Source organism: Asterias amurensis, chromosome 13, assembly GCF_032118995.1.
Source record: "Asterias amurensis chromosome 13, ASM3211899v1".
NCBI classification, from domain to species: domain Eukaryota; kingdom Metazoa; phylum Echinodermata; class Asteroidea; order Forcipulatida; family Asteriidae; genus Asterias; species Asterias amurensis.
In genome coordinates, this window is record NC_092660.1 from 14,160,120 (window position 1) to 14,173,786 (window position 13,667).

The 13,667-nt window shown below is 40.6% G+C and overlaps 1 protein-coding gene across 1 annotated transcript; it reads right to left on the reverse strand.

The window, feature by feature from the left end:
* Positions 1 to 4,233: 4,233 nt before the first annotated feature.
* LOC139946263 (thyrotropin-releasing hormone receptor-like) lies at positions 4,234 to 5,691 on the reverse strand. Its single transcript, XM_071943884.1, has one exon. The coding sequence runs from the start codon at positions 5,689 to 5,691 to the stop codon at positions 4,234 to 4,236; it is 1,458 nt and encodes a 485-aa protein (XP_071799985.1).
* Between the last annotated feature and the right edge of the window lie 7,976 nt (positions 5,692 to 13,667).

Sequence of the window (13,667 nt, forward strand, 5' to 3'; positions counted from 1 at the left end):
AAATCTGAAACTACAGGCTTGTACGCGGGTAGGTCACTTGATTTATCTTCACCTTTTGGTTTTTTTATAGACCGAGAAAGTCGGCTACAACATCATCTGATAATCTGTTTCTATCACTAACTTGTCTAAATTTACTTTAAGTCAAGAAACAAAATCACTTATCTGCTGCCACTTTCGCTCCCGATCTATGATGCCACTATCGAAGGAACGAGCATATTTCCTAAATGTTGGTCTTCGTCCATTGTTCACACACCACCAGTGGTGTTCACTGGAGTGAACAAGCTTACGTATACATACAAACAATTGACTTAAAAATTAAACAATATCGCGCCATTCGTGCGAAATAATGGAGCGATTTTAACAATAGCATGACGTCACAGGTGTGGGTTAAGTAGCATAATGCCCTCGGTGAACGCGCCATTCGTGGGTACGAATGGCGCGCACCTCGGGCATTATCCTATACATAAATAACATGGAAACTATTTTTTTATAACCTTAGTTAATTGTTTATTCATATTCCACTCATCAAAACACATTATTTTAGTGACAAAAGCTTTGTTTTGACAAAATACCACTTCCAGGTGACTTTAACAATGCCAAAGGTGTCCCTAGGGTGGGTAAATACCAGACTTATCTTTAGAATTTATTCCTCCATGTCTCTAGTTAGGACGCGTTACTCGTCCAAACTTATAATAGGACTAGCCGTATGTTTTCATAAGATCTCTTAATAGACTAGTCCTAAAGTTAGGACTAGCCCTAACTCTTTGTGAAATCGACCCCTGAGAAACATTAAGAAACAGTTTTTTGAGAAGTGTTCTACTGTATTCTGCAATCAACGATATTATTGGCAAACGCTCAGTCGGCGAAAAAAAAAAAAATGCTTTCACCTTTTGAATTGAATTTTTTCACATGTTAGTTTTATTGTATACATCGACTTTTATATAATGAATAAAACAATCGAACGATTCCAAAAGATATGCTTCCCCATTAATCTTGATATTATGATTGAACAATATTAGCTTATTCACTATAGACATCAACAGATATGCATACAGATGGAATTTTGCACCGGGGATAAACAACTTGAAATTTTGGTTTTTACCATAATGCACCGATGTATGTTACTCAGTAGGCCTACTTGTAAAAACAAATCATCGGCATATGATATTACTCGGGTGGGATTCGAACCCATGACCTTTGCAAATCTATAGCAGTGTCTCACCAACTGGACAACTGAGAAAATAAAGCTAGAGGCAGTTTAAGACATTTTGTATTTTCAAATTCTTTGACAACAGTGTGTAAAGCCCGGTTAACGCGAATGCAAAGCGAATCTTGACGTCACCTTTTTGCTGCTCTCGTTAAAGCCAGTGGACACTTTCGGAACAGAAAAAAAAATTCACAGATTTACAAATAACTTACAGGGTTTACAGAAGGTAATGGGGAAAGACTCCTCTTGAAATATTATTCCATGAAATGCTTTACTTTTTAAGAAAACATTAAAACAATAATATCAGTTCTCGATATCGAGAATTACGGATTTATTTTAAACACATGTCATGACACGGCGAAACGTGCGGAAACAAGGGTGGGTTTTCCCGTTATTTTCTCCCGACTCCGATGACCAATTGAGCCTAAATTTTCACAGGTTTGTTATCTTGTATATAAGTTGTGATACACAAAGTGTGGGCCTTGGACAATACTGTTTACCGAAAGTGTCCAATGGCTTTAAAGTTGAGTGCACTTCAACTCATGAGCATTGTTCGTTGCAAATCTGTGACGTCAAAATTTGCATTTGCAAAGAGGGCTAATCAGAAGACATCGCATCAAATCTCTCATTGTTGAAGTCAATCCAAGTTGCCAATCTCGAGCAATCCTCTTGGGGCGCGGATATAGAATCTCTTCATTAAGGCTTGAATTAACTCTCTGTCCGATGGCCTCAGCAAACCATTAAACAGCTGCCTGCGATTTAGGTTAATTGTATAGCTCAATTAAAACATTGTTTTTATAAGATTAACTTCACAGATGTTTCTATTGTTAACAACAACAACTTTAAACGAATTACACAAACAATTTGCATTATGTGATAACTGGATCGGAAACCAAGGACATGCATGTAAAAGGGAGAGAGATACAGAGAAGAAAATGGAGAAGTGACATCAGGGCCCAATTTTATAGTCTGAGCTGCTTAGCTTAAGCTCAAAAAGTAGCTATCAATCAAATCATGCTAACCAGGATAAGGTCAACCAAACTACGACGGCACATGTACAATGTTGTATCCTGCTCACTTCTGCTAAGCAGACAATTTGTTAAGCACAATTTTCTGCTTAAGCGGCTTTTTGCAATTGAGCCCACGTAATATGCAGGAAAAGCATGGACTGCAAGAAAAATACTGAATGGCATTTATATGAGGAGTGCAGCTACATCTTACACTAAACTGAACACAGCCTAAGTTATGAAGAAGTGCATGATGATAGTCTTGAAATGCATTGACGGTACACTTCAGATCATGAATATATATTTATATCAACATTACAAACAAAACCGCTATAGTAGCCAAGAAAACGAAGAAAATGGCGGCTATAAACACGGATTTGATAAACATATTTTTTCCCCTGCAAAGTCATGAGAGTGTTTTCATCTACTTGTATAGACTGAGCTTTATGAATATTCTAGTTCACTTGTACACACTAAACTAGGCAGTTAAGAAAAAAACATACAACTTTAGTTCGTGAAACCACAAAAAATTCCAAAAGATAACTTTGAAATGGGCATGGTGTAGAATACCCTTCTATTTATTGAGTTTTAATATTGTGTTCTGGGAATGGCAGGAATTCTTAAGAGGATTTCTTTTTTTGGGAGGAGCATTTCTGCACAACTAGTACAAAATGAATAGAGTCAGAGAACTACAACATTAGCCAGTATTCAACATTTTATGTAATATTTCGTGAAAACGGAGGATCAGGACAGTGTACGCGCATAATTAATAAAACAAACAAATACGTGGTATCGCTTGTGAGGTACGCCTACTCGTTATTTGTACAGAATGCGTGCACTGTGCATAACATGGAAGTCAAGTGTTGCTTAGACTTATGGACAAGTCGTTTATGGTCCCACGCGGTGAGATAGTCGATTTGCAGCGGTTCTCTCCGCGCGAACTGCTTGTTGTGCGACTACTGCGCGCTGCCCGACTCTACTCCAAAGTCGGCAACCAGCATGGCCCAATTTCATGGCTCTGCTTACCGCCGAACTCTGCGCTTACGATCGCGATTCCCCGCTTACGTGCAAGCGCCGAATTTCTGCGCTAGCCTTGTAAGCGTAGAATGACTAGTCATGTTGAGTATGCACGCGCAGAAGCCCAAATTCGCCGCTAACCCGTGAAATACGCTTGCCGTAAGCACAGAATTCCCTCCTTCCGTAAGCGCCGATTCTGTGCTTACGGTAAGCAGAGCCATGAAATTGGGCCCAGTTCGCGCGAGAGCAGTGACTATCTCACCGCGTGGGACCATTAACGACTTGTCCACGAGTCTAAGTGTTGCTCAGTGAGAACGAATTTAAGTGTCGTAGACAATTATTATTATTTTGAGGTACTTAAATCCATTGGACACTTTCGGTACAGAAAAAAAATAAAAGTTCACAGATTTACAAATAACTTACAGGGTTTACAGAAGGTAACGGTGAAAGACTTCTCTTGAAATATTACTATTTTATGAAATGCTTTACTTTTTGAGAAAACAATATCAATTCTCGATATCGGGAATTACGGATTTATTTTAAACACATGTCATGACACGGCGAAACGTGCGAAAACAAGGGTGGATTTTCCCGTTATTTTCTCCCGACTCCGATGACCGATTGATTCTAAATTTTCACAGGTTTGTTATTTTATATAAAAGTTGTGATACACGAAGTGTGGGCCTTGGACAATACTGTTTACCGAAAGTGTCCAATGGCTTTAAAAACTGAAGCTTTGTGTTTCAACTTCATTTGGCTTTGTAGAGGGCTTTGTACTCTTATATCGTGTACGTACATGACGTATACACGGTAAGTTTGGATTTGTCGTGTACACACACGATTAGTTTAGATGTTTCATATACGTACACGATAAGTTTGGATTTGTCATTTTACGTACACGATAAGTTATCGTGTAGGACTAAAAGAGAACATTTTTTTTGTTTTCTCATGTGTGGCGGCAATACGCTTCCGTAACATGTAAAAGACAAACAATATGCAGTTCTACTTTGTGACGTCGCTGACGAAAACCTTGATGTCCTCTGTGGAGCTTATGATGGGCGTAAATGGAGCCAAATCAGCTACTCCTACATCTTCTTTGTTGTATTCACCAACTGTATCGTCCATGTGTTCCTCATTTCTTCCACCTTTTTCCGCTTCAAAATCGCTAGGCATTTCCTGAAACCCTTCATTTTCGAACCCTATTTCAATTTCAGCGGTTGTGCACTTGTGTTTATTGGACTCGTTGTCGTGGTCGTTTCCGAGGTGCGTGCTTCGGTCCTCGGTGGAGTACGCGCCCTGCTGATGTTGTAGACGAAATGAAGGCAAGGCGGGGTCGACACTGCGATTGACATCCGGTGAGGCAGTTTTCCGAGGAGCGGGAAATTCAGCTTTCTTGGAAGTAACTTTCGATTTCTTGGGAGGGATGCTGAACGCCTCTCTAAACGCCTTGCGGTAGTGTTGGCTCGACAAGGTGTAAATTATCGGATTGACTGCCGAGTTGACGAAAACAGCGATGCGACCAACGTCCAGGACAGTGGCATACCTGTCGTAGATGTCATTCACATTGTCACCATTGATTGACGATATGATGTACATAGCAGTGACGAATTGGTTTGTAGCTTGACAAATGAAAAATACCATACCGTTGATAATGAGCATGCGGGCGACTTGGTTGCGGACTTGTAGAGCTTGAGGGGCAAAACTCTGTGAACTGTTCGCCTTAGTTACAGAGCGCGAGCTGAGCGTGTGGATGATGCGAACGTACATGAAAACATTACACGGGAGAGCCACGGCGAATGGTGAGAGGGTTGCAACCTCACCCACAACCAACCACCAGGGGATGACAGGTCGGCAGTATCCGAGAGTTACCGGTAAATCCTGGTACTTCTCGTCGTCCGGCCAGATGATACACGACATCTCCAGGACGCCGTACTTGGGCATCGCGATGGCCGTCAATATCGCCGCGATGACCCATGAGAGTAGCAGGAGGCGCTTGGCTCGGGATTTGGTGTTGACGGCACGGTGTTGGAGTGGTTTACAGATGGCGTAAAACCGCTCTAGAGATACCACAGTCACGCAACACGTAGAGGTAAAGTACGTGATATGAGGCGCCACGAAAACACCGACGCAGCTGAAGATGCTCGCCACACTGTAGTCGCTACGGATGGGGCTGGACAGGAATATCATGTACATGAACACAGTCACCAGGAGAAAGGAGATGTCTGCAATGGCCAGGTTGGCCAGGAAAAAATTGGTGATGGTACGCATGTGGGGCAGTCTGTAGATGACAAAGAGGAAAGCGAGGTTGCCGGGGAGACCGAAGGCGAGGACCAGGAGCATGCCGACGATGATGCCCCATTGCTCGGTGATGGCGACAACGTAGCCCGCTGCTTCGGCGTCTGCCGTGAGGTTCAACACGTTGTCGTACTCGCACTGCATCCCATTCCTTATCTCCCCCATGATTCAGAACACAACTCCTCCCAAGTTATTGAAAACCAATGCTGTCTCCTGATGATGACTATTATAGAGCAAGCTAGTCGAAACGTTGAGACCAATTATTGAGAACTCACTCCACGGTAGTGCAAACGATCAAATAAAAGCTAAAAGTAATAGTCCCGGCCGATTTTGGGGTTAAAAAGCAGGGAAGTTCTTTTTCTGAACTGAGAAGTCTCCCGGATTCCAAAAATCTACCGCGGTAGTTAAATATGCAACAAGACAGTTCTCTAAAAACACTACTGGCAAGTAGATACACACATGGTGTTACCGCAAACCAAGTAATTTAACAATCCAGGGTGTTTAAAGTCTATTCAGCTCAACTTGGTTTATTATTCAAGTCCTTCATCACCGTTGATAAAGTCAGATACAAAGTCAAGCTCGTGGCGGTCTATTCTCACAACAATCTCATCAGCTTCAACTCGATCCCATCTGTGAAGTTTTCTGATGATTTCGTCTCCAGTCGGATACGGTACATGAGGTGTTGGGTGACTGTGCCGGAGAAGCCTTTAAGCTCGGAGATCTCGTAAAGTAACTGTAAGATTGCATTCGGTGTGAGGTTTTGTATCAAATAGCACAATTTGCTGTCTTGCTTATTTTTGTAGGCGTGATTGTGAAGCAGACTGTTGGCAATGCTGTTTTGCATTTACGTCAAGACTGACGCGGCCCACCCTCCCGAGTCAGTGGGATGCACATCACAGTGATTAAAACATCATGTTAAATTCTGACTTGTGATTTGGTTAAGAGTGCATCATGTTCTGGTTGTTCACATGATGTCGTGCAAGACACGATGTGCTTCGCTCATAGCAACCAGTTAACTATACCCATAGCAACCAATGAACTATATGGCAGCCATTGACTATACCCATAGCAACATAAGCGTTTGGGTACCTAGTGTGTCGTAAGGGGTGGGTTATAAAACAGTTACTCTGAAAAATAAGACATTCAGTATTGCAAGATCGAGATTCTTAAATATTCTTATAATTGCATACCATACCAACTTTTCTCAACATGTGTAATAAGATTAAGTCATCGAATCGCTCCGGATTTTGTGGCTGATGTTATTTTTCTTTTTAGTTCATGGGCAATTGATTTCAACATTCGAGCATTCAAATTCAACACGAGTATGGCCTATACGACTTACTTCTATGGTTTTTATTTGTAAATTGCTGTCCGTCCCTCTCATTGCTACGGTGTTTTGTTGTGGGTGCAGGTTTGTTTTCTTCAATAGTCTGGTTTTGCTTGTGTTTTAAATTTGTTGTTGTGATTTTCAAATGTTTCAGTGCAATCACATTTTATTTTGAGTAACAACCAAAAGTGTTCAGGGGTGGATTTCACAAAGGTAGTCCTAACTTAGGACTAGTCCTAGGCAATGCTAAGAGAAAGGACTGGTCCTAAGTTAGGACCAGTAACTCATCCTAACTTAGGACTGGTCCTATCTCTTAGCATTGCCTAAGACTAGTCCTAAGTTAGGACTACCTTTGTGAAATCCACCCCAGTACCTTTAAGCAGAACACTGTATTCACATAAACTTTCACATAATTATGACTATTATTGTTTATTTCTTGATAGTTGCCAATAATTCAAGAAATATTACGTTGGCATTCTCCAATCTGAATCTATAAGTTTGCCTTTATATCAACTTGCAACCGACAGTTAAAATCAGGAAGTACAAACGTACACATAGTAAATAAAATAACCAACAAAAAAGAGGGGGTTCTGTAAGCCTCTTGTTTCGGTAATTCGTTAATACTCTACTCTATTCAATTGAGCCTTCAAATTTATAAGAAGACTTATAGCAGATTATTATTTTCTTATAGAAAATAAATTAAGTTCAGAAAGAAACGGAAATCTTAACATCTCATAAAGAAAAAGGCTGTCACTTTAATGCGAAGACAACAGCTTAAAAAGAAAATACGTTAGCTTTGGAAACCGCACTCGAAATTGAGTTCATTGTTGCTGAAACTAAACGAGATGAAATCTTGACAACTCCCTTTTCACTCGACTTCACCTCGTCAAAATGGAAAATGTCAACACTTCACTGAGTGTATATCCTGTGACAATGCACGAACGATATGTGTCAGGTGTTTGTTTTATTATAGGACTCCTATATTAAATTTGGGAGCTTTGCCGAAGTAAACTATACGCCCAAAAAGGTACGACACAGGCGCATTCCACCAATTGAAGGCAGTGGACACCATTGGTAATTACTCAAAATAATTATTAGCATAAAACCTTACTTGGTAACAAGCAATGGGGAGTTGTTAATAGTATAACACATTGTGAGAAACGGCTTTTTTCCGAAGTAACGTAGTTTTCGAGAAAGAAGTAATTTACCACTAGTTTGATTTCAAGACCTCAATTAATAATTTGAGGTCCCGAAATCAAGCATCTGAACGCACACAACCTCGTGTGACAAGGGTGTTTTTCCTTCCATTATTATCTCGCAACTTGGACGACCAATTGAGCTAAAACTTTCACAGGTTTGTTATTTTATGTATATGTTGAGATACACCAATTGAGGAGACTGGTCTTTGACAATATCAAAAGTGTCCACTGCCTTAGAGAATGATCAAATGTACATGTACGTTTGATAAAAAAAAAAAAACTCCATGTCGGATGGGACTCCACAAGAACTCCGTACTCCGCAAAAACTGGGGTAAGAAGAAACTATAAATAAATAGTAAACTTGCGGGTACAACCATGTATTAATCTCATTTGTGTGATTGTTGGCTCTGAAAAGAGCCGGTTTGGTCTCGACGTTTCGAACAGTATACTCTGCTCGTCTTCAGCAAAAAACTAGCGTGTTAAACTGACACCATGGATGATGTCAAATATAAATACAAACAAAAGAATCAAAATTTAAACAGAATATATTAGAGTGTTACTATAACATCCATTACTGCAAAAATAATAACATTAGTGCTATTTTGAAACCATATGATGTTAATTTTGATTCTCTATTCGGTAACTATAACATCCCAGTTTTTGCAGTGTATAGCCCGTAACAATGCCCAACAAGCGCGTCTTAAAGATATCACCCACACCACCCCCTGTGAAATTAGCTCTGATGGCGGCCTTAAGGCCAGTTTATAGTCGGTCGCGCGATGGTCGCGCGACGGAAATCTTGCGCGCAATCCTAAGACTGAGGCTTAAAAACCGTGTCTTTTTATGATCGCGCGTCTAGATTTCCGACGTCCGACCATCGCGCGACCGACTATAACTCGGCCTTTACACTTTTGTACTTTGTATACAGGACAGAGGAAGAGTCCTATATAGACCTTTCTTTTGCAACGTCACAGCCCGAGTTTTTGCCAACCCAGATTGGAAAACTATGGAAAGCCGTTAGTGCAAATTAAGAAAAGATCGCTATTTTTTGTAACAATGTAACCAAATTCGCCGATTTCGTTAAAAACAAAACAAATAATTATGAGAGGTATTTTGTTTAACTGAAAGTTTGCAGAAAATGCTGAATTTGGTTAAAACATCTGTTTTTAAGATTTAGCGTTTTACTAACATTCGGCCGACCATGCCAACCAAGGCGGTTTGTTTATCAACAAAAGAAAGGTTTATAGGGCTATAGGGAAAACCGATCTGTCTCCCTCTCCGGTCTTTGCCTATGGAAACTCACTGTACCCATCAACCCGATAAAGTAGACACAGACCATAAGGACAAGAATTGTGCCCCAAAACACAGTTATATTTACCCGTAATACAATCTGCCTAATTCCGATCGCACCCAGTGAATTCAGCGTGTACTTTTGTTTCCCGTGGCTGCTCGGAGGCTAGAGTTAAAAGCTCCGTACGAAAAAGTGAAATGACGTTGTTTTAGTGAAAGAGGTATTTTTCCCTCGAATAATTATTAAAAGACATTCAGGCCTACAGCCCGTTTTAAAGCCATTGGACCCTTTCGGTAAACAGTGTTGTCCAAGGCCCACACTTTGTGTACCACAACTTCTACATCAAATAACAAACCTGTGAAAATTTAGGCTCAATCGGTTATCTGAGTCGGGAGAAAACAACGGAAAACCCACCCCTGTATCCGCACGTTTCGCCTTGTCATGACATGTGTTGAAAATAAATCCGTAATTCTCGTTAACGAGAATTTATATTGTTTTGCTGTTTTCTCAAATAGTAAAGCATTTCATGGAATAATATTTCAAGAGAAGTCTTTCACCATTGCCTTCTGTAAACCCTGCAAGTTATGTGTAAATCTGTGGACTTCTATTTTTTTCTGAACCGAAAGGGTCCAATGGCTTTAAGGCATCTGAAAGCAAACTAGTTTGTGCAAGTAATGGTGTTTCTTTCTTTCATTGTTCTCTTGCAACATTGACCACTAGTCCAGTCATTATTTTCGCAGATTTGTTGTTGTATGCTTATGTTGGGAAGTGAGAATACTGGTCTTTGACATTCTACCAAAGGTGTCAAATAAGTGTATTTGAAAGCGCACCTGCTTGAAAACAAAATAATACATTTCAACTGTCTATATATCGAGACTGTACGTAGACGCTTCGAGGAAAACACTACGATGTTATCATGACAGTAGAGGCCTATGTTTTACCAACATTTTTTGAATTTATTGCTAAAAAACGAGCTTTGCATGTTTTTCTTTGCTGTGTATTTATTTATTTATTTATTTATTTATTTATTTATTTATTTATTTATTTATTTATTTATTTATTTATTTATTTATTTATTTATTTTTTTTTTTTTTTGGGGGGGGGGGGGGGCTATGTCTAGTATGATCTAAATGTATTTGACAATGCATTCAAGTTAGCGAGAAGGCGAAGACGAACGTCATCACTTCATTGGACAAATCTCATTAATTCTTTGCGGGGGATTCCTGGCGCCATTATTATAGAAGAAAACAATTTGCTGAGTTTTTTAACTTGTTCATGTTGTGATAATTCTTACCTTTAATTCTAATCCCACGCTGATTCTTAAAAGGAAACCAAATGATGGATACACAATTGAAGGTTACACAGTGTGCGGATTATAGAATTGATGGAAAACGGACAAGAAAATCATTTTCATTTTAACTATTGATAACATTTTGGAAAGGAACTAGTCTGGGTGAGACTTTCCAACAAATCATGCTCGCAGTCGACATTTTTAACCCCTTGCTGTCGACTATTCAAAAGTAATAACAGGGTACACTCAGACTACTGTTGTAATATTTTTTTGTTTGTTTATTAATTTCAACTCAAGTGGACAACAAGTCATAAAACATTGACTTGGAAGAAAATAATACATATTAGGCGGAGGGCCTTCTAGAAACCCATAAGGTTTGTATCGATGACCCTGCCAATGGAAAATGGGTATATTTATGCAAAACTATATAGGGACGAAATGATTTTGTTTGGTTATGTAACGGCCTCACTGGCTTGATGTGGGCCTTGCCTCCTTGCCTCCGAACAGGGTCCAATTTCATAGAGCTGCTAAGTACAAACATTTGCTTAGCATGACATTTCTGTCTCGATTAAAACCGGATTACCAACAACATTTCTACATGATTTTCAGGATGAGTAAACATCAGCTGAATACCTGTAACAAGCAATATGCAACAAATGGAAATTTTGTTTGTAACCCTGTTTTGATCAAGGAAGAAATTTCATGCTAAGCAAATTTTTGTGCTTAGCAGCTCAATGAAATTGGGCCCAGGGTTTCGGTGTCAAACCTGTGCCCAATTTTGAACGGGGCGGTTCGACTTCCAACTTTTGGAAAATAATAACACTGGTGTACTAGGGGTTTTTTGGCTTGGAGGGGGGGGGATAACTCGACGGGCCCACAGACTCCCCATTGTAAATTGAGCAACGAATTAAAGTTCGAGAGTCCGAAAATAAGTGCCCCTTTACTGGAAAAAGTGGTGAGACTTCTCTAAGTACTTCCCCGTGTATTTTAGAATATATATAGCATTTGCACTGCATGTTATGGCAGTATCGATTTCACATAGAGTAAGGAAAGTCCCGGAGATCTTAAAAACGTATGACTAGTCCTAAGTTGGTATCAGTAACTCATCCTAGCTCGAGATAAGACTCACTTTTCGGGGTGCGTTCGTTTAGCTTCCCCGGATCGACCCCGGTTTGTGGTGTTTTTTCCTTCTCTAGGACGAACGTGGGTAATTATCTGCACACATTCGTCCTGGAAAAAGAAAACGCCACACCCCCGGGGTCGACCAGGAGGAACGAACGATCCAAACCAGAGCCAACACCAACAAAACCAATAGTTTTTGTGCACGGCACAGTACAATGGGGGTGCCCATTGAAGCTTGACGATACGGGTCTCACTAAAACCATGACTAATTTCACCTATAATATGACCTCGCCTTATATGGTGCGTGTGGGACCTCACCGATCGATCGGTGTAGGGAGGCTTGAATCCCTGGGAAAAAAATCTCATCGATAAACATAACAAGCTGCCTCACAAGAATGCCTTATATGGTGTTAGGGACGTCACCGATCGAGTGGTGTACAGAGACCCGAATCCCTGGAAAAAAATATCATCGATAAAAATAACAAGATGTTTAACGAATGCTGGTCATCTCGCCACCTGACAAGCTCACCACCAACAAAGTCGCCCCCTGCAAAGTCGCCCCCTACCCGGCTCGCCCCGGGTTGAAACAAAGTCGCACCCTGGCAATCTCACCCCCAAACAATGTCGCCCCCTAGCAAAGTCGCCCCCTGACAACGTCGCCCCAGCCAATGTCGCCCCCGAGCAAAGTCGCCCCCAGATGTTGTTCGGAAAATAATTAAGGCTACAATAATTATGGTAAAAAAATATAGTTAAAACATTTTCAGAAAAATTCCCATCTGAAGTAATGTGCTTGTGGAAGATCTAACCCTAACCCTAACCCTAACCCAACCCTAACCCTAAACCCTAACCCTAACCCTAACCCTAACCTTAACCCTAACCCTAACCCTACCCCTAACCCTAACCACTCATTATTTTCTGGGGGCGACTTTGCTAGGGGGCGACATTGGCTGGGGGCGACATTGTCAGGGGGCGACTTTGTTAGGGGGCGACATTTTTGGGGGCGACATTGTCAGGGGCGACTTTGTAACAACTCGGGGCGAGCCGGTTAGGGGGCGACTTTGCGGGGGGGGGGGCGACTTTGTTGGTGGCGAGCTTGCTAGGTGGCGAGATGACCAGCCCCCTGTTTAACAACCCTTTCTCTAAGTGTGTGTGTACGAGTCATGATGTACATTTGTAGTGGTTCGACTCGAGTTATAGTAAGGCCAAATGAAACAAAAACATGTTAAGCGTCCTCCCTTTTTGAAAAAAAGAAAGGAGGGGTCTATAAAAAATTTTTTTTTTTATTGCTGCCCGACATATTCTTGTATACAAACGGCTGTTTTTCCTGAGATCGTTAAAATAATGTGATGATTAATTTCCGTAAGCAAAACTTGTTTAAAGGCAGTGGACGCTATTGGTAATTACTCAAAAGAGTTATTAGCATAAAACCTTATAACGAGTAATGGGGAGAGGTTGATAGTATAAAACATTGTGAGAAACAGCTCTCTCTGAAGTGACATAGTTTTCGAGAAAGAAGTAATTTTTCATGAATTTGATTTCGAGACCTCAGATTTAGAATTTGAGGTCTCGAAATCAAGCATCTAAAAGCACACAACTTCGTGTGACAAGGTTTTCCCCCATTAATAGAACTTCGACGACCAATTGAGCTCAAATTTTCACAGTTTTGTTATTTTATGCATAATGTTGAGATACAGCAAGTGAGAAGACTGGTCTTTGACAATTACCAATAGTGTCCACTGCCTTTAAAGGAAAAAAGAAAAAAAGAAAAACGGCCTCTAAAACGTTAGCGGGCTGCGACGCTAAACATAATTTTATTTTTATTTGGCCTAACAGAGCCTTCCTCTGGTGATGTTGTGTGTTATGAAAAAAACCATCATTGATCACTTGATCAAACATCGGGTGATAAACTAA